Here is a 24,742-nt window from a genome sequence, read left to right as displayed (position 1 = left end):
ATAATTTGTACGATTAACGTTACCTCTATAACAAAATAAGAGTTATCTGTAGACTAGCACTGCAGAATGTTCTTGATTATGGATGAAAAAAGACATTCGAGTTCAAATTGATCGTTTAGCTTTCTTTACTTTTTGATTTGCGACAGATGCCTGATGAATCATTCTTTTTGATTATTGCTTATGATATGCTAGTAGTAATACTTGTTATATCAGCTTATAACTGACCAACTTCTTTATAGATTTTTCAGATATTTAAAAGGAAAGAATTACCAGGGAAACAAAACGATGACAAGTGCCATGTTTATCCACCAGCTAGTTTCTTTAATTCACACTGAAGCAATGCATAAGGTGACACACACTAGATGGCAATTTTCTGATTCACCTGTTTGTTTATGTCAGGATAGACCTTCCTATCCTGTTCCCTTCTGTGTGGGAACTTAAAAACACTTCAATCCTCCAAGAAACATATTCTTCAGCATTTATTGATATGAAATCATGATATGTACAACACATTAGCATCATTCAGTGATGTTGGTTACTGAATGATGCCAATCAAATGCTGTTAGTACAAAATCCTTCCCAAATATATACTTTTCTTGGTACTGTATATAGAAAAACAATGAAAAATATCAACATGAAAAACAATGAAAATATCAACATGATATTTGATGTACTACATAAATAGTATGGCTCATTGTTATATTATGGTCTAAAACATACTAATCTGCAATCGTTTACGAAATATACAAAATAGAAACAGAAGTAACACACAACTTAAACAAAAGTTATTAGGTTACATACATTTGTCCATCCATACAGTCCTACAAGAAGAAACGTTTATTCCACGACAATATGCAATGTATGTAAACACTGGGTCACTAGAAAAATACTTCTTCATCATCAGATGACGTAGCATCATCGTCAGATGTTTCGTTACCCAAATCAAACGAAATGTCTGTCTCATCCAGACATGATATCGCGTCATAGTCAACTCCTGCACTTTGGAGAACACACTGTAACCTCCTTGTCGACGCTTCACTTCCCAACCGGCGTCTCCATGCTGTCAGCATTGTGAACTTCTGTTGTCGTGTATTGTGGGGGTGATCACTCTTGAACTCGTCCACGTCTGCCTTGGTGAAGCCCATGCGGATGGCGAGACTTTCCCACTCCGCTCCCAACCCTCTAGCCACTCGCAAAAGCTGTTGGTCAGATGGTTGTGACTTGTCTGACAGGTAGATGCTGCTCGTGTCCACTGCAGAGGTGCTGCTGAGTAATCTGCCTATGACCAGAGATTGTACAATGATAAGTTGTGCCCCAGAAGTCAATGGAGTAATCGACGTAACAGTAGAATGTCAGAGGTGAAAAAAATATTCAAGTCAGTTGCGTCCCGTTTGAATTTAAGTGCATAAGACGCCAATGACATCAAGATTAAGAATTTCCTGAAATTACGTAAACCATATAATATCATTGTTAAATAACATAGAAATTTTCATAAATTATTCACACTTCGGATCTTATTGAACATCGAACCATCAAAACATTATACCTCCAACTTTTGATTCTTCCCACCAGGTAATTACATTAATCAGTGACTTGCCATTCATGACGTCACAATGAACATGGCAGCGGATTTGGAACTTTGCACTGCGGCTCGGAAAGAACGTTATTTTTACAAGCAAACAAAATGGATATTGTTGTATCCTTTGATTGAATGTTATTACGATAATCAAACACTGTATGCTCATCAAATAATTTTTTCACAAGCCGTGGTGTAAGGTTCCGAACCGGCTGCCGTGTTCATCATGACGTCATGAGTGGGCATTAGTCACTGATTAATGTAATCACCTGGTGAGAAAATCAGATAAGAATAAAGAGCTGGATCCATGGAAGAATGGTTTATATTCCTTGAGTGATGCTACTCCTATTTCAGATAATAAGAAAGTGTTGTATTTTGGTGTCGTCGACGTATGCACGTTAAAGCACTATTATCCTGTTAAAATCAGTGGTTGAAAGACTACTGAAACATGTTGCCAGGTCTAGATTTTGTGTGGTACTTAACATAATCTACTATAGTATCGATATTAAACAAGATTTCAAGTAATCTGTTTTTAAATAAAGACTTTTGTTTGTTTGAATTTGCTTTACAAGATGGAAAGGATGGCAAGTAATTCGCTGCTATGAGATGCTATCCCGTACCACAAAATGTACAGACAATATTGAGGGTTTAGTAGCATTCATAAAACAATTGCACGACTGTACACAAGTGTACATATTTTGAATTGCAACCTACAGCTTTAAAAAATCATCACATTGCTATTTCATAACATTACAAAGTCACAGTCATTGTGCACATCTGTACTGCAGACTGATTTAATCAGTACTGTATTATGTATTGCATGTTAGTTTGAGAATATGTTTCTTACTTGATGTCCGCTGGCTTGGTGACAGAAGATTCTTAGGGACCCTTTCATTGCACTTATAACAGATCACTGATCTTGACCGACTGGAAGCCCTCTTCTGCAGCCCAGCGAATGATGGCTTGTGGCAGTTAGGGCAGACAACATACTGTTTGTACTGGACACCTGTGGATGGAAACAACAAGCCACAGGCTAGATGAGATGTCACAGTCAGATATGGCATTAATCGCCGATAAAAAAATATATTATGTGCATATATCACATTTGTATCATGTGGACAAGTTGGGCGGGTCATTAATGGATTATTTTGTCTTGAGCCAAATGTCTCAAATATGTAGACCGTCAATGCTTGTAAGTTGAAATATTACAAAGGACATACCTGGCCACTGTTTCAGAAGTTCGTCCATCTCCAAACTTAAGTCTATCAGTGTCTCCCACAGAGCCACAGAAGTGCTCTTGCTCTTGCTCTCTGATCTTGCACTGAGTGAAATCACAAGCCTTTCCTCACTGCCCTCCACGCCCATTTCCCCACTCTCATTTTTTAAAAGTACCAGTATCTTATGCTTCTTGTGCTTACACAATGTGCCGGTGTTCCAATGCGAATAAAAGTGCAGTTTGCTTTTTGGATGGTGTGCTCTTACAGTAAAGCGGGCAAACAGACCAGGAGGAATGAAAGATGGAAACTGGTACTGAATCGAAATGATAGGACCCCTTGGCGATTCCCATTTTGTTATGTCTCCTACATCGTCTTGTATATGCCATGGTACCAAAAGTCTACGAGGAACAGGATGCCCCTGGTTATCCCTAGTGCGACCGTCGTCAATGTCATAACAAAGCTCAAACTGCAGCATCAGTTTAATGAGCACATTGAAAATGGTCTCGCCCAAGGAACATTCCTTTTCGACATCTGACCACATGCACCTTAACAGCTTGATGTGTAGTACTCCCCTATTGACCAAGTCACTTTTCATTCTGTCAAAGTCAGCCTGGGTTATCCCGACCTCTTTGTAGCAAGGGTCCTTATTGTAATCAATGAATGCTTCAAGGTCAGGTCGAATAACTTTCCTGAATATATCTACAAGAGACGCTGGCTTGAGAAACACATGGTTTTTCAAGGACTCAATTTCTGAATACCAAAGGATCTTGCCGGTATCATGGAGATATTGGGCCACTGTTTTGATACGAGATTCAGGTTGAAGATTTGGGACATTTTTTTTCAGTAAAGCAGTGAACTCTCTCCAAGTGATGTAGGGGAAGCTCAAATCTTTACTCTTTCTTTCCACACAAGCTTCAGTGTCCGCCCACGCTTTTGGAATGGGGTGGCCGACCCCAGGGAACAACGTTTTATTCGTAGCATAGTCGAGGATCACTTGCTTTAGATCCTGGATGCCATTGAGATTAGCTGAGCTGACAGGCACGGGTTTAGGGTGTATTGATGGCCTTTGTTGAAGGAGAGACTCGATTTGTTTCTTTCTAGCTCTAGCAGCTCCACTTGATTTCATTGATGGTTCATTAATACTCTCACGCTGTCTCTCTAGATCCTTTAGACGAATTCTCTCTTGATCTTCAAGCCTCTTAGCCAGATCGTCACACCTACGTTGTACTTCTCCATGAATCGATAGTTTATCAATATGAGTAGCAACAGGTATGACGACTGGGTTCCCTACTTTAGCTACCATATTTTTCATCCATTTTCCACATTTGCCATTAAAACTAACTGAGTCACATTTATATTCCTCCAGATTTACCACTAGGAGCATGAGCGCCTTCGCGCTTAAGAAGAATTGGTGAGTTATGTAATATATATCCTGACCAGCAAAGTCCCACACAGATAACATTCTATCAGGGGTATCAGGAGCTGAAAGAGGAAATTCAGCTATTTCTATACCATGTGTTCTTTCCCCAGGTTTAGTTAGTTTAGAGCGTCCCAGTTTTAACGCTCTAACGAGGCTAGTCTTTCCTGCCCCATAGGTCCCTAAGATCAGTGTTTTGAGACACTTTAAGATAGGGCTATCCTTGGTTAAGTCTTCGTAGAATGCTTGTATGGCCTGTATACCCCCTTGACACACCTGTAAGGGAGGGTCAATGATGGGGTTGTCTTGCAGCTTTAGTGTTACATCTTTAGTCATGGCCATGATAGTCTGTGGGATAACTTTTATTTCATTGTTACTTAAGTCGACATTTCTTAATGTTTCCATATCGATGAGAGCTTCTGGGAAATCCGAAAGTCCATTCTCTACTAGGAAGATTACTGCAACCACAGAAGAATCGCCCTTTCGCAGCGCGCTGACAGAAGTGATCTGGTTGTTTGAGGCGTCGATCATTATAAGTTTTGGGAGGCAAAATAAATGAGAGGGTAGTTCCTTCAACATGTTGGCAGATATGTTAAGTAATTCAAGCTTCTTACAGCTTTTGACGTCTTTACTTATCGTGCCGATTTTGTTTTTCTTAAGGACCAGCGTCGTCAACGAAGGAAGAAGGCAAAGAACCTGTGGTATATGATCTAGTTCATTGTTACGCAAATCAATGTCAAGTAAAGTTGTAGACAGTTTGTTTGGATCCCAACCTGTTGAAAATGTTGTGATCTTGTTACTGTCAAGATACAATGCTTTTAAAGTTGGCATCATCAAGAAAGCTGCAGGCACCTCACAAATCTCATTGTCACAAAGGTCAATTTTCTCTATTGTTTTCGAAACCTTTGTCATGTTTAGTTGTGGCAATGTTTTGATCTTGTTGTGTCTACAAACCAAAGTCTTCAAGTTTTTCATTTCTAGAATCTCGGGTGGAATCTCTTCAATTTTATTGTCAGACAAGTCAAGATTTTCGAGGTCTTTCAGTTTTACCAGCGAAATAGGAACAGACTCGATGTGACACTCTGATAATGTGAGAGATCGAATGGAAGTGCACTGGAATAGATTTAGCAAGCTATCATCATCCAGTTTTGTGTCCAAAATCTCAACTTTTTTCAGTTGTTTGAATTGACCTATCTCCGGAAATATCGTGAGACAACGATTTCCGGTATGCTTGCGTGTGATTCTTATTTCCTCTCGATTAGAATGCTCGGTATATTGGTGTCGATTGAAAAGGAATGTCAACTTGGGGTCTTTATCACAACGTTTTTTGCCCTGGCGGTCATGATTGGTACGTTCTTCATTAGGCTGTTCTTTGTCTTGTTCCTTCTCAATATGGACTGTCGATGAGCCCTGCCTGGTCTGTTGAAGAGGTATGTCCTTGTTAGCAACCTCATCTTCTTCGTTAGCGCCATTACATGACACACACGTATAAATGTATATGAGGCAAAAGGCTACCAAAATTAAAAGCACAAAGAAACCCCAATTTGCATACCCTCCATGACCTTGTATGGTCGCCAATGTACTATCCAGAATATTAGCCATTGCACTCAAACAGTGCTTTGATCTGAATGTGCCTTTTAAAGGTTATTGAAATGAGCTGTAACAGTTGGAAAATCAAGCACAAAATGGGGGAAAGAGGCTTGTGATGTACTCAATTAGGCCAAAGTAGTATCTGCAATAGAAGAAAATGAGTAAATACATATAGCAGATGGCATATTAGTTTAAACGTGTTTTAACATACGGATTTTAGAGGCTACACTTGACTGATGATGGCGAACAGAATATCTGCAAATGACTGCAATGTAATGTGCCTACTGGCACAATAAGAGTCATACTGCTAATCGTTTTGAATCGTGATGATGAAGATGATTGTAAATCTTTTTAAGCTATCTTTTTTAGCGTGAGGGAAACGAAAATGATTACAGAAAATGAACACAGTGCTAGAAGCATATATAATCTTGTAATTAGTTAATACTGTAATGCGACTATGGTCAATACTATCTACCTCTTTACACATTGGGTCTGATATGACAATGACTAGATTAAAGCATAGAATGTCTAACAACCTGGAGGTTGATACTCCTTAGTAACTGCTTGTGTTTCATAGTAATAATCAACTCAGAATCAACAATAGATAAGCCTCCAAATGGACTCAATTCATGCTAGAAAACGTTGATAGACTTCGTACCTTTGTTTGACTAAGTTGGCGTCAACAGCAGATTGGCCTGTGTGATCTTGGCTAAAGTTAACCACACCCTGACGCTGTATAAAAACATAAGAAAACATAGGAAAAGACTATGTTTTTTTGACCGTAATATTCAAGCATTACAAAAAGCTTAAATCGAAAAGTAATTTTGTGTGCTTTTAAGAAAGCACTGAAGAAATTCGACGCTGAAAATCAGAGATAGAAGCTTAAGAACGATACATCTCTAATTTGACGCCAGGGCTATTCTATGTGGTTTTACCGATATCTGTCATTGAAAAATCAGTCTCTATTTTTTTCAATTACTGGAATAAAGGTTTGGCGACTACAGTACAATTGATTGATTCCTTTCTTTTATCCAAAAATTTTGAACTTGACCGCAGTCTCTTCCTGTCGACCATGGACGTTTAGCCAATTAGATTATCTGATTCAGCTCTCCGTCTACCCACAAATAGTGACAACGATTACTCTGTTGGTCTCACCATGTAGTAATGGGCGCGTCAGTACCGTTGCTTTTGGGATATCTTCCGGCAGGACCAACCTTTTCCTCGCCTTCAGCAGTGCCACGTATGCGCTTTCCTAGATCACGAGTCTTTCTATAAAGGTGCGACGGCGCGTATGTATACTGTTTGTCCAAATGAGTTCCATTTCTGTGAACTTTTACGCAGAAATGACCGAACAATTCATGGTACATACATTCTATCTGTTTGATCATACCCGGGTGGGAAGGGAGAAACGGCCGCGGTGTATAGTTTCTGATGCGTTAGAATTGAAGAGTACATTGTGCCTTGTCATAGCTCATGATCAACGCGGAGTGATCCTGTTGTAAAAGTTACTAGGTTCGTGACGTAGTGGTAAGTACCTGCAAAGCTACTCTAAGTGAATAATGAAAACAAACAATCTTGGCCAGTACCGTACATGTTTGTATATGCCACTCAGCAAATATACATATTGTTGTTGTGAAGTCCTTGACATGATCACGTTGGATGCCCATTGAGATCCGATGCGTGGTTGATAATGTGATTGATCCGATTTCCTATACAATTTCATCTGTGACATCTTCATTTTTCTTTAAGCGTAACAGTAATCAGAAACAATACGTTAATGTAAATATTGCATGAATTGAGGCAACTTATCATCCATCAGTAGTGTACATTGAGGTTTACTTGACAGACTTTAAGATACATTACTTGGCTATTGTCATAGATATTGCGTGTTTCCTCGGATTAAGCAAACAAAATACCGCTGCTGTTGATTAACGGCCAAAGTCTCATGACTAAAGCCGTTGCAACCTAAGCAAATATTGGCATGGTTACTGGGACAGACGAAGGGCACGTCGTGTTTATTTGTTTGTTTGTCAAGCCTTATCAGTCATAATATCGCGTCACAGTCGAGTCCTGCCTCTCGAGAAATACGCTTCAAGTTTACCCTTGTTGCTTCACTTCCCTCTCTATCTTTCCAATTCCATGTTCTCAACATTGTAGACACCTGTCTCTGAGCGTTGCTGGGATTGTCAGACTTGAACTTTTACACGTCTGCTTGAGTGAAGTCCATGAAGATGGCGAGGTCTTCCCACTCTGCACCCAACGTTTTAGTGACTTGCAAAAGCTGTAGTTCGGATAGTCGCTGACGATCGGTCCTTGACGAATCAGGTCCCACTAAACAGAGGAAATGAGGAAGTAACTATCAAACCATGGCCACTAACAACTGTACATGTGATAATAAAAGCAATAAACTTATATGCCCTCACAATATATGTAACATACTTTTTAACTGTTCAATGATATGTTGAAGAAATAGAAAGGTGTAATGTTTTTGATGCGTCAGAGATGTCGAGTTTGTTGTGGCTTGCTCGGGCTTTATTACCACAGTTTAACGCGGAATGATACTGTTGTAGATGTTAACACGTTCGTGACAAAGAAATAAGTCCTTAAGCTGCACTGCGTAAATAACGTAATCACACAATCTTGTCCACTGTGGTAAATACGACAATTAGCAATGCCATGTTCTTCTAAGTGTTTCACTTGACTCTCACTGGATGCCCGTTGAGAGTCATTGTGTCGCTGATAGTATGATTGATCCGATTTCCGATAGATAAAACAAATGCAATTTTACCTATGCTATCATCTTTTTATACACCTGCCATAAATACTTCCTTTAAGATTAAGATCTATTTAAGACCTCTTCCCATTCAACAGTCGTGCACTCTAAGGATGGGCCATGGCGGATATTATGGGATTTATGTGACGAATGCCTTAAATCTATGCGTTTCCTCTGATTATCAAAGCGTTCCCCTCACTGTTGACTGACAACCAACTTTCAGCGTACGTCTCATGACCAAAATGCGTCCGTTGCCTCTTGTGCAAATGTTTTTGACGGCATGGTTTGCACGGCTTGACACCGGGGGCAACCTGTGCTGTTTGTCTATCAAAGTTGGATTGCGTGCCTTTGCCACCATACTAACATGCGACGTTGCCATCAAATAAAGTCCTTAGATTTTAGTTTACTGCATCGAAAAACACATAACTGATCTTTAGATAAACTTAGGTAAGATGTTCCATATACAATCTGACAACGAAAAATTGAGAGAGGAATTTGATGTTATTTATTTCTTGTAGTGAGTACATAAAGCCGCCTATATACATGCGTAGTCTGAGAAACTATATGCAAAGTAACAATATTCATCTATGCCCTCCTTTCAAATTAAAGCAAAATACATTGAGCGACATGAGGCAGAAACCGTAATTACCATTACCAATATAATCATATGTACTGAATACTATTCTAGCATGTATCAAGACAGAAAATGTCCATCAGGGCATAAGCTGCTTTTCTTTCAATGTTTCCGAGTTACAAGGGATACGATTGCTGTAGCATTACTCTATAAGCTTGCGCCAACATTGTACAATATTGTCAACATCAAATTTCTTGACAGTACCTCAACCAGCCAGTGGTTTGCATGTGTCGTCAAGACAAACAAAGGTACAACGTTTCCCTAGTGATTGTTCCTTCTTGGGTTATATTGACATTGCTTATAAGAATGAGATAAATATCTAACGGTAGTTATCAATCGATTACTTCCCAATTTCGGGGTTATGCTATCGTGTCACAGTGAAGTCCTGCCTCCTTGAAAATTCGCTGCAAGTTTCCCCTGGTTGGTTTACTTCCCTCTCGGTCTCTCCATGTTCTCAACATTGTAAAGATCTGTCCCTGAGTGTTGCCGAGATTGTCACTTTTGAACTTGTACACGTCTGCTTGAGTGAAGTCCATGAGGATGGCGAGTTCTTCCCACTCTGCACCCAACGTTTTAGCGACTTGCAAAAGCTGTCGGTCGGAGAGTCGCTGACGATCGGTCCTGGGCAGATCAGCTGTTCCTAAACAGAGGAAAAGAGGCAGTAACTATCAATCCATAACCCTTAAAAATGTCAAATATGACAATATATTCACACTGTACTATCTCTCTCGCTCACATACACACGCACACATTTACACATATACTCTCTCTCTCTCTCTCTCTCTTGGCCCTTTCTCTTTATACCCTCTCTCTACCCCCCTCTCTCTCAATATCTCCACCCGTCTTCCTCTCTCTCTCTTCATCTCTCTCTCTCTAATACTATTAAAAAAAGCAATTGCGCAAGCGACTGTATATGATTTTGGAAACGGTTAGACATTTCAGGTAGTACCGACTACCTAGTCTCCAAGCAGATCCAACGGTTGCAAAGACCGTATCCAACTGGCAGAGGAATTATCATTGCAACCGGTTGCAATAAAAACTGCCAGTTGGTTTCGGTCTTTGCAACCGTTGGATCTGCTTGGAGATTACCCACTACCTTTCGTCAGTGACACTAAGTAAGATCTGTCGAGCAGCCGGTTTTTAACCACAAATTATCTTAACGTGTACTGTCATAAAACAGTGCACCCACCTGTAAGAGTATATCGATCTAACACAAGCGCTGGTGGTACTAGACATTTGAGAGGAACCCTCTCGCTGCAGAAATAGCAGATCTCTCGTTCCTCTGACCCCCTGCAAGTCCGGTGTAGCCATTCCCCGGGAAATGCTGGTTTGTGGCACTTTGGACAGACAGCAAACCGGTCAAACCGAACACCTGTGGCAGGAAACATCAAGCCATGTCATTTTCAGGTTTAACAAGACTGGCAAGAAAACTAGTATTGCCAAGGCGACGATGGTCTCTGAATAGCGGTAAACACACATAAGAACACACATCAAGAAGATTTTTCACTGTTGACAGGATGTTCCTGTCATGAATATTTTCTTTCCTGCAGTCTAGTCATAAAGGTTCTAAACTTGTAATCTGAGTGTTGCCAACAATGCCGTCCAATATTGATATATGTATCTATATCAACATGTATGATCCATATGTACATTGACTGGTCCAAAGATATCTAGAATTATTGTAGACTGTACACAATACTATATATATACCATTAGGCTCGCCTACAAGGCTTCGCCAAAGAAGACATTCGCAACAAATAAATTGTAGGTCTTGTTTGCGCTACAGTTACTATATTCCAGTTTCATTTTGAAGAAACTAACTGGTATAAGGGGGTTGGAAAGATGTAACACTTTTCGTCCGAAATGATATAGATACCGGTATATTTTGAAGCGTAGGGGGAGAAGCCCTCACCTGGCCACTGCTTCAGGAGTTCCTCAACTTCCAAACTCAACTCTTGCAGCGTATTCCAAAGGTCTTCAATCGCCCTATCACGGTGAACGTTCTTGCTCTCTGGTCGGGCACTGAGTGAAACCACAAGCCTTCCCACACCCTCATTCTTCAAAAGCACCAGTGTACTTTTCGTTTTGTGTTTACATAATGTGCCACTACTCCAGTGCAAAGCAAAGTGCAGGTGATGTTTTGGGCCGTGTGCCCTTACAGTGAGGCGGGCAAACAGACCAGGAGGGATGAAAGATGGAAACTGATACTGAAGCGAAATGATAGGATCCACTCCTTTCCCCCATTGCCTCTCAGCCTTGTCTCCCAGGTCGTCCTTTATGTACCAAGGTAACAGAAGTTTTGAAATGGGGTGCTGCTTTTTGTCCTCGTGTATGGAATGACTTTCTTGGTGCAGGTCATAACAAAGATCGAACTGTCTCATCAGTTCAATCAATACGCGAAAGATATCCTCGAATGTTCCCGAGCGACATTCCTTTACGACATCTGACCACAAACATCTTAGCAATTTTGTATCCAGTATTCCATTCCTGACCAAGTCATTTTTCATTGTGTCAAAGTCAGCCCGCGTTATTTCTGCCTCTCTGAAGCAAGGGTTTGACTCGTAATCAACAGATTTCTTGATGTCGTACCGAATAACCTTCCTGAAGATATCTACAAGCGAAGCTGGCTTGAGAAACACATGCTTCCTTAAGGTCTCTATTTCCGAGTACCACAGAATCTTGCCTGTATCGTGAAGATATTGCGCAACAGTTTTGGTGCGAGATTCAGGCTGCAAGTTCGGAACATTTGTTGTTAAGTACGACGCAAAATCACTCCAGGACATGTAGGGGAAGCTCAGCTCTTCACCCTTTTTCTCGACACAGGCTTCAGTGTCCGCCCAAACTTTTGGAACAGTACGACCGACCTCGGGGAAAAACTCTTTATTCACAGCATAGTTGAGGATCACCTGCGTCAAATACTGAATACCTTCGAGTGACTCACTCGAGCTGACAGGCACGGGTCTCGGATGTATGGATGGCCTGTTTTGAAGAAGAGCCTCAATTCGTTTCTTTCTCTCCCTCATAACAACTTCTGATTCCAGCAATGTTTCATCAATTCGTTCAAGCTGCCTCTGTAGATCTTTAACACGCTTTCTCTCTTGATCTTCTAGCTTCTTGTTCAAATCTTTACATGCACGGTCTACTTCTTTCTTAGAGAGTTTATCGATGTGAGTAACAACAGGAATCACTACCGGGTTCCCCACCTTAGCAATCATATTTTCCAACCAGTACCCACATTTAGAATAAAAACTGGCTGCATTATAGCTGTCCAAATTCACAATCAAAAGCATGAGGGCCTTCGAACTTAAGAAGAACTGATGAGTTATGTAATATGTTTCCTGACCAGCAAAGTCCCACACAGATAATGTGATATCAGGAGTATTTGGGACCTCAAGATTAATTTCAGCTATTTCTATACCATGTGTTCGTTCCTCCGGTCTGGTCAGATTAGACCGATTCAGTTGTAGTGCTCGAATAAGACTGGTCTTCCCGGCTTCATAGGTGCCCAAGAACAGTGTTTTGAGACACTGTGTGATACTGCTGGCCGTTGTTAAGTCTTCATAAAATGCCCCTATGGCTTGTACGCCTGCCTGACATACTTCCAATGGTGGGTCGACGATAGGGTTGTCTTGTAGGTTTAATCGTACATCCTCATGCATGTGTCTGATAGACTGTGGGATAAGCTTAATTTCGTTGTTACTCAAATCAACGTCCCTTAAATTTGGCATCCGAATGAGAACTTCCGGGAAATTTGCTAAGGCATTATCTGCTAAGATCATTATTTCTACCAGTGATGGTTCTTCTTTTTGCAAAGAATTGACAGAACTGATCTGGTTGTTTGAAGCACGAATTTCTACAAGCTTCGGGAGGCCGAGGACATGAGAAGGTATTTCTTTCAGCCTGTTGGCAGACACGTCAAGAAAACAAAGAGTACTACAACGTTTGATATTTTCGCTTATTTTTCTCATTTTGTTTTGTTTCATGTCCAGCTTCTCCAATGAAGGAAGAAAGCAGATAGCTAGAGGCAGATTTACCAGCTCATTGTTACTCAGATCGATAACACTTAATGAGGGAGATAGATTCTTTAGGTCCAAGTCCATTGGAAGATTTGTTATATTGTTGTCACCTAACAATAATGACTGCAGTTTTGGAAATAAAAGAAAAGCTGAAGGCACATCGTAAATCTCATTGTTGCTTAAATCAATCAACTCCATGTTTGGTGAAATTTTCGTCGTGTCCAGTGACGGTAATGTTTTGATGTTGTTGTTCCCAAGCTGTAACTTAGACATCAAGGGCAGGTAGAAAAGCTCTGCAAGTTGCTGACGTAATATTTTGTGGTTTGTATTGGCCCCTATCTCGTTATTTGAGAGGTTAAGCACCGTTAGGCTCTTCAGTTTATTCACTGACTGAGGAAATTCTTTAAGCTTATTATTTGAAAGGTCAAGGAAGTTCAAAGAACTTGCACTGGTCTGTTTAGTACTATTGGATGGTTCGAGCCATCTTGTTATTTTGTTGTGGCTGCATGACAGACTCTTTAATTTTTCCATTTCAAGTAGTTCACAAGGAATCTCTTCAACGAGATTGTAAGACATGTCAAAATTCTGCACACTTCGAAACTTCTTAACAACTTGACCAATGACCGGTATGTGGTTGTGGCTTATGTTCAGTGTCTTCAGACAAGGCATTGAACGAATAGATGAGGCTGGTAGAGCCACCAGGTAGTTATGACTAAGATCAAGAGTTTCTAGGTCTTTCAAATTGGCCAGAGAACCAGGCACAGACACAAGCTGGCAATTTGACAACTTCAGGGAGTGAATAGAGGTACACTGAAATAAATTGGACAAGCAAGAATCATCCAACTTTACGCCAGTAATTTCTACAGTTTTCAATTTCTTGAATTGCTTAATTTCCTTAAAAATCGTAAGAGGACGACCTTTTCCTTCTTTCTGGGCGAGGTTTATATGCTCTACATTACAGTGTTTTTCGTATTGGCCTCGGTCAAAAAGGAATGTCGACTCGTGATCTTCAGTACAACTTTGTATGTTACAGATGGAGCATACAGGAGAACCCTGTCCGTCCTGTTGAGAGGATTCATCATGGGAGCTGTCAGGGCGCTTCTTCAAGAATTTCTTAAACAGGTAAGCAAGACAGTGAACGACCCCTTTCGCAATTTCATATATGACAAATATAAGAACGGCTGCTGATATAACAAAAACGGCTGCTAAAATAGCTAGGCATATCATGAACTCAATTTGGTTTTCCTGTGCTTTTAAATGAACAGACCTAGACATTCCACTTAGATATGCGAGCTGGCAGATCAAACAAACAAAAATTATCAGGAAAGAGGGTTAGGGCAGGATTGTGGTACACTCAACACGACGAAATGTTGTATCTGTAATACGAAAGAGATGCATGATGATTATTTGCAAATGTCAGATTAGTTTGAAGGTATGAAAATATACTTAGCTCACAAAGAATTCAACATTTTACAATGTGACATGATATGCTCAAAAACGCGATGCAATTATGTGCATTAGCTGTAGATACGCCCCCAAGTGGGCTGAATCAATGCAAAGCAAACATGATGGCAGCTAGACTTCGTACATTTGTTTGATCAAGTTGATGGCAACAGCAGAATGGCTTGTGTCGTCTGGGCAAAACATTTACCTCGCGCTGACACTGGGTCAACATAACCACGAGACGTGACAAAGGTTGAAGAGATGAATTAGTGGACGTCAACGTTTGAAGTAGACAAAACATATAGTTAGATTTGCAGCATGAAATAAGCTGAATATCGTCTTAATTGTTTGACCGATAAGCACAGCCCACGCTCCATAGAGCCAATATACCACAGATCAAAATGTCTGGCAACATATCGTGCGACATTCTCAGATTCCATTCATTGTATTTCTGAGAATAGACGACAAATATCATAAAAGATGTTCTTACCGGATGGTTTTACGCACACCAGATTCGTTGATTTGGCATAACCTGCAGGCCTGTCTTTTGGTAAAAGTAACTTTCGTTTTCCGCGCCAACAAACAGTGCCACGTACGAAACTTTCCCCCTCAAATCACGGGACTTATGGTGTGCGGAAGGATATTGTAGAGAATATACTCGTAGTATTGATCTCCATGCATTTCTGTGCGAGTTTTGATCCCATACGATTAAGGTACCTTACTGTCATTACTCTGTAGGAAATACCTGTTCCGCCATGCCTTCCAGTTTTGGAGAAGTGTAATAAATAAATAAATAAATGGTGTCTTGTTGCTGATGGCGTTGCAGATGAAAAAAAAGGTGGCTAATTGCTAATCCGGCCAGTGTACCCAAATGTAGGTTGACGCGCGCGGACTGATATTGTTGTAACTGTTAACAGGACGTGACGTAACGGTAAGTCCCCAATACAATGGGGTGATAACATGATTACACAACCTTAACCATTATCGTATATATGCACCACTCAGAATGGCGTGTTGGTCTTTTAACTTATTTACCTGAGCACGCTGTATGCCCCCCGAGCAAAGTATGGCTGGTAGAATGTATGACTGATCCAAGGCATGGTGCACCTAGATTTCTCTCTGTAACATCCCAGGCCTGCACTGCTTTTGTATTGTATGATGTACACATGCTTATTTTAAGGTAAAGGTTGTTTTAAGTCCGCTTTGCATCCAACGGTCTTGCACTCAAAAGGGATCTTAATTAAATTAAGGTGGATGTCGAGAATAGTGTACGTTTACTCTGGGTAAACAAGAAAAGTTCGCCCGCCATTGACTAACGGCCAAAGTCCTACCTTTCAACCTCTCATTACTGAAGCCACTACAACTTGAGCAAACAGTTTTGACGGCCTGGTTATTAGGAGCTGAAACCTGGGCCAAAACAGGAGCCCGTTGTGTTTGTGTGCGAGTGTATGCCAATAAATTGACTGCATGCCACACTGTTGACCTGATGCATAGTATTTTGCTAATGCCGTGCACATTCATTTTTGTGTGCTGGTTTCCAGCTAGCGAGCGCTATTCGCAATGATATATAGGTGTGATGGTAGCAGGCGCTTTTGCAACTTCATCCACGAGCCAAAGAGGCCTGGACTATACATGGCCGAAATAAGTCAAACCCCGGTCGTCGTTTATCATAACATCTCACATACGCCCTAAGTTTGTGTCCCTACCTACCCGCTAATGGTAAAAACAAAAATGCCTAATTCCCCGTTCCAAATATATTGTAGTGCTTTGGGGCTTTTCAACACCTACACAGCTGTACACTAAATGGTGATTCGTATTCAAGGCATATATGAAAGACATGCATATTCACATTTGTTGTTAGCAAGGTAACATTTTTGTGCTCTGCCATTCAATAATAAAGGAGACTATGCATTTGATGCAAAGTTTATTTTTTATGGTTAACCCATGATTGACAAGTGTCCCTTTCCTTATAGCAATGGTATATGTATCACCAGATGTCAATTGCGCGGTTCTTTGTACCTATCTCATTTAACATGACTTTGTAGTAACTGTACTTTGTAAGAAGAGATATCCCAACAAAATGAAAGGACGACAAGCCAATATACTCTACAAGCATCGCAGAAAGTATCAAGTGCATACTGGTGGCATTGTCACAGACGAATTTTCTCTCAATCACTTGATGCACATTTTTGTCTGGTCCTCTTATAGTTCTTAACACTCTTATTACAACAGACACATTCTATAATGTATATATTGAATGTATGGCCCTACGGGACACAATATGTACAACTGTATGTCACAACTCTGGAACAGGACAGTTGATGCATGAACTTGATTCTCTTCTGTGAACTTTTTTATCCAGTTATCCTTTGTTAATGTATTGTGTGGGACAATTTTGCGTAATGTTGTATCTATGTGTATATGTATTTGTATTTGTTTAAGGAGTAATAAGGACCACAGGAAGAATAGCTGCACATTGTATGCTAATTGTGGATCCCAATAAAGTCAAAGTCAAAGTCAACTGTGCTAATGTTGGTCCTTCAAGTGTGCAAATGCAAATAATCATGTTTGGTGAACTAGGCTAGGCATTAGCCCTGTGGAAGTTGAAAATCCAGGGCTGTGCTTTACATGGAGAATAGTGGAGGATTTCATACATTGGTTTTGTTTCCTGCTTATATGTTCAAACATGCTCATTGACAATTTCTTAATTACAGCATGTATATGTACAGTTTAAAATAACAAGCTATCAACACACAGGGGTGTTCAGGTTACCAGTTTATATACATTGTCCAGTCATGTAATCTTACCAGATGCAAACTGCACTCTTGTATTGTTAACACACCAGTTAATGTACATACTGTATAGTCAGACATACATGCTATTTGATAGCTGAAACTTTACAATGGTGCATTGATGAAACTTCTGTCAAATACAGCACTAATGAAAGAGGATACCACAAAACTGGTATGTTCAACATACAGTGCCTGACAGATCACAGTCTTTACCGTACCGGATACAAACTGCTCTCTTGTATTATCTACACACAAACAAATGTACATAATGTATATTTAGACAAACATGCTATTTGATAGCTAAAACAGACAATGGTCAGTGCATCGATCAATGAAACTTCTGTAAAATCCTGCACTCATAAAAGAAGATACCATTAAACTGGTATGCTCAGCATACAGAATGTCTTATCAATCACAACCTCATAAGATCATAGAAGTTATTTGCAACTCTTTCGCTCTGAGGCTTGTACAGTCTTAGACTGGTTCTGCACATGACAAAAAGTTGGTGATTTGCTATCTGTTTAACCACTGATTTACCAGATTTACTCATCGGTATGTCATCAGTAAAAGTCTTCATCTTCGACACCCCACGTGGACGAACTTTCCTCCTAATACAGACACAATGTCGCGTCGTCGTCAACCTCTGCCTCCTCGAGAACACGCTGTAACTCCTCTCTCGTCGCCGAACTTCCCAACCTGTCTCTCCATGCCGTCAGCATCATGAAGATCTGTTGTTCCGTGTTGTGGGGGTGGTCACTCTTGAACTTGTACATGTCTGCCTTGGTGAACCCCATGTGGACGGCGAGGCTTTCCCACTCCACTCCCAGCTTTTTAGCCACGCGCAAAAGCTGTCTGTCGGATAATGACTTTGACACGTAACGATCAGCAGAATGTTGCTCGGGAGCGTAATGAGGGTATCCATAATGTGAGGGTGGAGCAACATCCCACGCTGCTCTTGCTGCTGCTGCAAATGCTGCTATTGCCCCTAGTCCTGCATTGAAGATAAAATTGTACTACGTTAAACTACCACATGAAGACATTACATAGCTAAGTAGTCAGTGTTATAGAAGAGTGTCACATGATATTGTGTCCATGTATACGGTGATGACCAAACTATTCATGGATGTGAAAACACCGCGTGGCCTAGATATAATATGGGCAGCAAAGGTAGCCGTTTTTTTTTAATCCTTGATACGCATTTTAGATTCTTCTTTCGGAAACGTGAATACCCTTTAATGGTATTGCTGGGTTCACAGATACCCGAAAGCGACATGGACATTACATATAACATGTAATGTTACGTTGTCATAAAGTACTGTAGGAGCATCCTCACTAAATAGCTTCAAAGAACAGTTGCAGTCAGATATGCAAAGACTAGGTGTAACAGTCCGTTCGGTGTAATATAACCAGCTGCTTCCGCGCCGCGTGCCTGCGAAGCTGGTGTGTTACGCCGAATGGCGGTTATACCGGCTCTATAGATACAGATACATTTATTAATGAAAAACTATATTCACCACCGCCGACGGCCAAGTATGCCATCGTTCTTTGCCGTGGTATCAGATACTTCACAGAGACTCTTTTATTGCAGAGAGAGCAGATTTCTTCTTCGTCTGGTCTCCTGGAGCTTGAAGGTAGCCAGTTCCCAGGAAATGATGGCCGATGACACTCGGGACAGACAGCTAAGCGGTCGAAAAGGACACCTATAGCAGAAAACATGTATCATGCCGCATATTTTAAATGATTCATTCCTGTCAATGGAATTATGCAGAAATCAAATAGCCATTTGGCTGTGGTTGGTACCGTTCTGTGTGATTTGAATACAATACGTCACAAGCAAAAGCATGCTAAATATCCAAGACCGTTACAAAAGTTTTAGACTTATCAAATGTCAGGAAAAGGATGGTACAAAGGTCAGACAAACCTGGCCACTGCTTCAGAAGGTCTTCGACCTCTGAACTTAACTCCGTCAGTATGTCCCACAGATTCTCGAAGGTGTCACCGTGTACACCCCCGCTCTCTGGTCTAGCACTGAGTGAAACCACAATCCCTTTTGTACCCTCATTTTTTAGGAGAACTAGTACCCTGTTCCTCTTGTGTTTACATAATGCACCAGTGTTCCAATGCGAAACAAAGTGCAGGTTATGCTCTGGGCGGTGTGCTCTCACAGTAAAGCGGGCAAACAGGCCAGGAGGGATAAAAGAAGGAGACTGATACTGAATTGAAACTATAGGAGTCCCCCCAGATTTCCACTGGCACTCAATCTTGTCTTCCTTGTCTTCTTTTATGTGCCATGGTGATAGAAGTGCACGTGGAATGTTGCACTCTTGTTTGTCTTCTAGGTCGTCTTTTTCAAGCCGTCGCATAAGACGCCTTCTCTTCGACAATGGCCCATCAAAGGCCTGCTGCTTTTTGTCACTATCATCATGACGCACGCAAAGGTCATAACAAAGATCAAACTGTTGCATCAGTTTAATCAACACATCTGAAATGTGTTCAAATGTTCCTGACCGACATTTCTTTTCAACATCTGACCACAGGCACCTGAGCAGTTTGGTATGTAGCACTCCCCTATTGACCAAGTCGTTTTTCATTTTCTGAAATTCAGCCGGAGTGATCTCGGCTGCTCTGTACCGAGGATCAGACTCGTAATCAAGGAATGTCTCAAGGTCATGCCGGAAGACCTTTCTGAAGATATCCACAAGCGAAGCTGGCTTGAGAAATACATGTTTATTTAAGGAGTCTATTTCTGAATACCACAGGATCTTGCCGGTATCGTGGAGATACTGCGCAACAGTTTTGATGCGAGATTCAGGCCTCAAATTTGGAACAGATTGTTTCATTAAGGCTGTAAACGCGTCCCAGGTCATGTAGGGGAAGCTTAGCTCTTCAGCCTTTCTCTCGACACAAGCTTCAGTGTCCGCCCACGCCTTTGGAATGGAGCGACCGACTTCAGGAAATAACTCTTTATTTACAGCATAGTTGAGGATCACTTGCTTTAGATACTGGATGCCCTCAAGATCTGCAGCTGAGCTGACAGGCACAGGTTTAGAATGTATCGATGGCCTTTTTGAAAGAAGGGTCTCAATTTGTTTCTTTCTGTCACTGACGGCTTTCTTTGATTTCATTGATTCGACGTGAATCAATGAGTCATTGATACGTTTCAGCTGTCTCTGTAAATCAGTGATACGCGTCCTTTCCTGATCCTCAAGTTTCTTGGCCAAATCCTCACACCTTTGTTGTACGTCTGCTGGCGAGAGTTTGTCAATATGAGTGGCTACAGGGATAACGACTGGATTACCCACCCTAGCTATCATATTTTCCAACCATTTGCCACATGCTAACTCAAAGCTGTCTGAGTCATACTTATATGTCTCCAGGTTCACAATCAAAAGCATGAGGGCCTTCGCGCTCAAGAAAAATTGATGTGTAATGTAGTATGTTTCTTGTCCTGCAAAGTCCCACACAGATAATGTGATATCTGGGGTATTAGGAGCTGAAAGATGTAATTCAGCTATTTCTATGCCATGTGTTCTTTCCTCAGGTTTAGTCAGACTAGAACGGTTCATTTGAAACACTCTGACAAGACTGGTCTTCCCTGCCTCATAGGTCCCCAAGAACAGCGTTTTGAGACACTGTGTGATACTGCTGGCTGTCGTTAAGTCTTCATAAAAAGCTTTTATGGCCGGAAGGCCTGCCTGACAGACCTGTAAGGGGGGATCAACGAGGGGGTTGTCTTGTACATTCAGCTTTACATCTTTCGACATGCCCATTACAGACTGTGGAATGACTTTTATTTCATTGCTTCTCAAGTCGACCTTTTTTAGTTTTTCCATTTGTATGAGAGCTACTGGGAAATGTGAAAGACCATTCTCTGCTAAGGCGACTACTTCCATCATAGACAACTCATCTCTTTGCAAAGAGCTGACCGAGTTGATCTGGTTGTTTGAGGCACGAATCTCTACAAGCTTTGGAAGTCCTATTACATGAGACGGTATCTCCTTTAGCTTGTTGTGGGACACGTCAAGAAAAGCTAGGCTCTTACAACTTTTGACGTTTTCACTAATTACACTGATTTTGTTTTGTTTTAGGTCCAACTTCTTCAACGAACGAAGAAAGCAAAGAGCTAGGGGCAGATCATCTAACTTATTGTCACTGAGATCGATAACGCATAAAGTTGGAGAGAGATCATTTAGATCCAAATCCGCAGGAAGCTTTTCGATCTCGTTACTGCTCAATAACAATACTTTTAATCTTGTCAATAGCAGCAGAGCTGCAGGCACAACACTAATCGCATTGTTACTGAGATCAATATACTCCATGTTTGGCGAAACCCTCGACATATCTAGCGAGGGCAACGATTTGATATTGTTGTTTCCAAGCATCAAAGATGAGACCAGGGGTAAGTAGAAGAGCTCAGCAAGCTGCACTGTTTCCATCGTTTCGCTCACATTTTCTCCTATTTTGTTATGGGAGAGGTTGAGTTCCGATATGTTGCGGAGCTCTTTTACACACCAAGGTAATTCATGAAGCAAGTTGTTAGATAGGTTTAGAAATACTAAAGAGGATTCAGTTTCCCTCTTTGGTCCAGTAGATGGCTGAAGCCACCTGACTATCTTGTTGTGATTGCATGAAAAAACCTCTAAGTTTTCCATTTCAAGTATTTCGTATGGAATCTCTTCAATATTGTTGTAAGACACGTCGAAGTTTTTAACAGACGCGAGTGTCGTTACGTTTGCAAGAACTTGTATGCTGTTGTGACTTATGTTGAGGCTCTTTAAACAGGGTAGTGAGTGGAAAGGTACCGCTTGCAGAGTTGTCAGGTTGTTATGACTTAGGTCAAGAACTGCAAGGTCTTTCAGGTTTACCAGGGATTGTGGTATAGATGCCAGTTGGCAATATGACAATTTGAGAGAGCGTATAGTAACACACCGGAATAGATTAATAAAACTAGAATCATCCAGTTTGTATCCAATGATTGTTACAGTTTTCAATCGCGTGAATTGGTTAATCTCCTCAAAGATGGTAAGACACTGATCTTCGTTTCCATGCCTTTGTGTAAGCGTTATATGTTCCACATCAACGTGTTTTTCTTGGTCGAAAAGGAAAGTTGACTCGTGGTCGTCAACACAGTTTTCTTCCTTGCAGAAAGGACGTATTAAGGAATCATGCCCATCTTGTTGAGAAGATACATCCTCAACAAGAGATCTATCCTCAACCCTAGCCTCATCTACTTGACCTGCTGGCTGAGGTAAGGAATCTTCCTCTTCTCTCTGCCTAGTTTGGAACCTATTTACCAAACAGTAGAGGAAGATAGAAACAACCGTTGCCAACAAACATGTCATCAGAGCCCATCCTACATTCACTCCATAGAGTTCTATCACCACCAGTGTGTTTTCTAAAAGATTGAAAAACTCCATTGCGTTAAACAATGTTAGATTGAACAAAGTGATTTGAGGTAAGGGATTGTATGACTAGGTATATCAATAACGAGAACGGGGCAGAAGGGTTGTGGTTTACTCAGTGAGACGCAGAAATGTGTCTGTCAACCTGCAACAAAAATAGTACCATTTATATACTAGTAGATCATGTTATTTATGTAACAGTGGTCAATTCATTTATCATATTAGAAAAAGGGCTTAAAATCTTATTTTTGTCCATCAGTGGTGACATTAGTGGCAGGATTGTCATACATATACATAAATGCCCTGTCACACTTTTGCGTATATTCAAGTGCGTATGAGTTGCGCATGAACATTTTTTGGTTTATGTAAAGTTTGCAGGGAAGAAGTTGTTTTCTACTTTTTCCATCGTTGTGAAGCCTATTTATCGAACCAAAGAAATTAATTCTTCGGCTGCAAACTTAACCTAAAACAAAAACTTGCTAATACGCAACTCATGCGGACTTGCTTATACGCACACGTGTGACAGGGCCCTAACCGTCTACTACGGTGTCCTTTTGTCAAATTAAACACGCTGTTATGTATTACATGTATCTGGATGCAACTGACACTATTCAGTTGAACTTTACCTGTGTTTACTGGCCTGGCGGTTGTGACTGGGTGTATTGTGTGACAGTGGCTAAGGTTTCACCTTGTCTGGGGTCCTGTACAAAGAACACATCAAGATTTGGGTACGCGTCTTGGTCAGGTAGCCACATAGACCATTTGCCGTCCATATTCAGTTCTGAATACAACTTACCTCAAGTTTCATACATTTACTTTTGGTGGTCTATGTTAACTTAAGTGACACTTGTCTACAAAATAAACCTTTTCTTAAAGTTAGTGTACAAAGATACGCAACAGCAACATTTTCCTGCTAAACCATGCACTGCCAAACATTCTCGATACACCATATTTACAGAGTCTGTTTCCAAACACTAGTTAACAAAACGTCATAAGGTCACTGATCACCTGATGCCCGTTTTGGCGGGTGCTACCATGTAGCATTCTTACTATAATGCTGTCCACTACTCTTCCACCATTGATAACTACAGCCGATAATTACTTGAAAGGGTAGCGTTTTGTGATTCTCTTAATATACACGATATAACAACTTGACATACAGAGTGCATACTAGGGCTTGTCACGTGAAAATCATATATCATAAACCGTCAACGTGCCCTACTATGAAGTCCAACAGGTCTTACGCCCAGACGAACAAAACAGGCCGAATCTTTACAGAGTTCAAAGTTGCTCCTTAAGCTTATAGTTTCCTACATACAAGCATAACATTTTTAGATTTTTTTTAACATTTGCCAAAAATTATACGAGATCCCTACCAGTTAGCCGGGCATACGTCCAACTCGTTGGCATGTAGTGATCGGCAGTATTGGGGAAAATGTAGACAGACAAACTCAGAGTCATTTCACTTCGACAAGTTTCCCCTGCTTACTTCCTCTTCGTATTCAAATGGCGGGGTTTTCCACCAGACGCGGAAGGATATCAGGTAGATCTCGAGACGATAAAGTAGTCCTTCACTTTCTTAGGGATTTAAAGCACAAATTAAGTTGCGCAATGCAAAAAATGTTATCCGTGGATTGTCGTTGGTGAACTCAAATAACAAATGGCATCAACAATGTAAACTTGTATGATGCGACTGCCTTGCCGGGGAGCGACACATGAACAATGTTGACAGTTACTTGGCACAAGTGAAAAGGTGTTGTATTCCCAAAATAGCGCGGCCTCAAGGGATTACGTAACTGTTTTTTCTTTGGGACGAACCAAAATACTTTGGGGGAAGGGGTGATTTGTAAAGTCATTTTGCAATTTGAAGACATGGATTCTT

At 40.9% G+C, this 24,742-nt stretch overlaps 3 protein-coding genes across 3 annotated transcripts; all 3 read right to left on the bottom strand.

Annotated features, from left to right (window-relative positions):
* Positions 1–296: 296 nt before the first annotated feature.
* Positions 297–7,064, bottom strand: LOC136423670 (malignant fibrous histiocytoma-amplified sequence 1 homolog). The gene is made up of 5 exons (XM_066411943.1): positions 6,956–7,064; positions 6,459–6,532; positions 2,797–5,942; positions 2,424–2,582; positions 297–1,279 (listed from the first exon to the last, which is right to left on the bottom strand). The coding sequence occupies exons 3-5, from the start codon at positions 5,810–5,812 to the stop codon at positions 879–881; spliced, it is 3,576 nt and encodes a 1,191-aa protein (XP_066268040.1). The 5' UTR covers positions 5,813–5,942; positions 6,459–6,532; positions 6,956–7,064; the 3' UTR covers positions 297–878.
* A 2,182-nt stretch (positions 7,065–9,246) lies between these two features.
* Positions 9,247–14,595, bottom strand: LOC136423654 (malignant fibrous histiocytoma-amplified sequence 1 homolog). Its single transcript, XM_066411911.1, has 3 exons — positions 11,120–14,595; positions 10,397–10,579; positions 9,247–9,847 (listed from the first exon to the last, which is right to left on the bottom strand). Exons 1-3 carry the CDS (start codon positions 14,496–14,498, stop codon positions 9,567–9,569), a joined length of 3,843 nt encoding a protein of 1,280 aa, XP_066268008.1. The 5' UTR covers positions 14,499–14,595; the 3' UTR covers positions 9,247–9,566.
* Positions 14,596–17,950: 3,355 nt separating this feature from the next.
* LOC136423457 (malignant fibrous histiocytoma-amplified sequence 1 homolog) lies at positions 17,951–24,356 on the bottom strand. The gene is made up of 5 exons (XM_066411603.1): positions 24,237–24,356; positions 23,487–23,561; positions 19,380–23,005; positions 18,973–19,158; positions 17,951–18,449 (listed from the first exon to the last, which is right to left on the bottom strand). The coding sequence occupies exons 3-5, from the start codon at positions 22,873–22,875 to the stop codon at positions 18,067–18,069; spliced, it is 4,065 nt and encodes a 1,354-aa protein (XP_066267700.1). The 5' UTR covers positions 22,876–23,005; positions 23,487–23,561; positions 24,237–24,356; the 3' UTR covers positions 17,951–18,066.
* Positions 24,357–24,742: the final 386 nt, after the last annotated feature.

Source organism: Branchiostoma lanceolatum, chromosome 17, assembly GCF_035083965.1.
Source record: "Branchiostoma lanceolatum isolate klBraLanc5 chromosome 17, klBraLanc5.hap2, whole genome shotgun sequence".
Classification (NCBI taxonomy): domain Eukaryota; kingdom Metazoa; phylum Chordata; class Leptocardii; order Amphioxiformes; family Branchiostomatidae; genus Branchiostoma; species Branchiostoma lanceolatum.
The sequence above is the reverse complement of the archived record's forward strand: the minus strand, read 5'-3'. Positions and strand labels throughout refer to the sequence as shown.

What these genes read in the sequence shown, in the direction of transcription:
- LOC136423670 (XM_066411943.1), bottom strand. Translation starts at nt 5,812, where the DNA reads ATGGCTAATATTCTGGATAGTACATTGGCGACCATACAAGGTCATGGA. An exon ending in ACTTCTGAAACAGTGGCCAG is followed by an intron (nt 2,583 to 2,796) that starts GTATGTCCTTTG and finishes TTCCATCCACAG; the next exon opens with GTGTCCAGTACAAACAGTAT. An exon ending in ACCAAGCCAGCGGACATCAA is followed by an intron (nt 1,280 to 2,423) that starts GTAAGAAACATA and finishes CTCTGGTCATAG; the next exon opens with GCAGATTACTCAGCAGCACC.
- LOC136423654 (XM_066411911.1), bottom strand. Translation starts at nt 14,498, where the DNA reads ATGTCTAGGTCTGTTCATTTAAAAGCACAGGAAAACCAAATTGAGTTC. An exon ending in ACTCCTGAAGCAGTGGCCAG is followed by an intron (nt 10,580 to 11,119) that starts GTGAGGGCTTCT and finishes TTCCTGCCACAG; the next exon opens with GTGTTCGGTTTGACCGGTTT. An exon ending in AGATCGATATACTCTTACAG is followed by an intron (nt 9,848 to 10,396) that starts GTGGGTGCACTG and finishes TCCTCTGTTTAG; the next exon opens with GAACAGCTGATCTGCCCAGG.
- LOC136423457 (XM_066411603.1), bottom strand. Translation starts at nt 22,875, where the DNA reads ATGGAGTTTTTCAATCTTTTAGAAAACACACTGGTGGTGATAGAACTC. An exon ending in CCTTCTGAAGCAGTGGCCAG is followed by an intron (nt 19,159 to 19,379) that starts GTTTGTCTGACC and finishes TTTCTGCTATAG; the next exon opens with GTGTCCTTTTCGACCGCTTA. An exon ending in ATACTTGGCCGTCGGCGGTG is followed by an intron (nt 18,450 to 18,972) that starts GTGAATATAGTT and finishes TCTTCAATGCAG; the next exon opens with GACTAGGGGCAATAGCAGCA.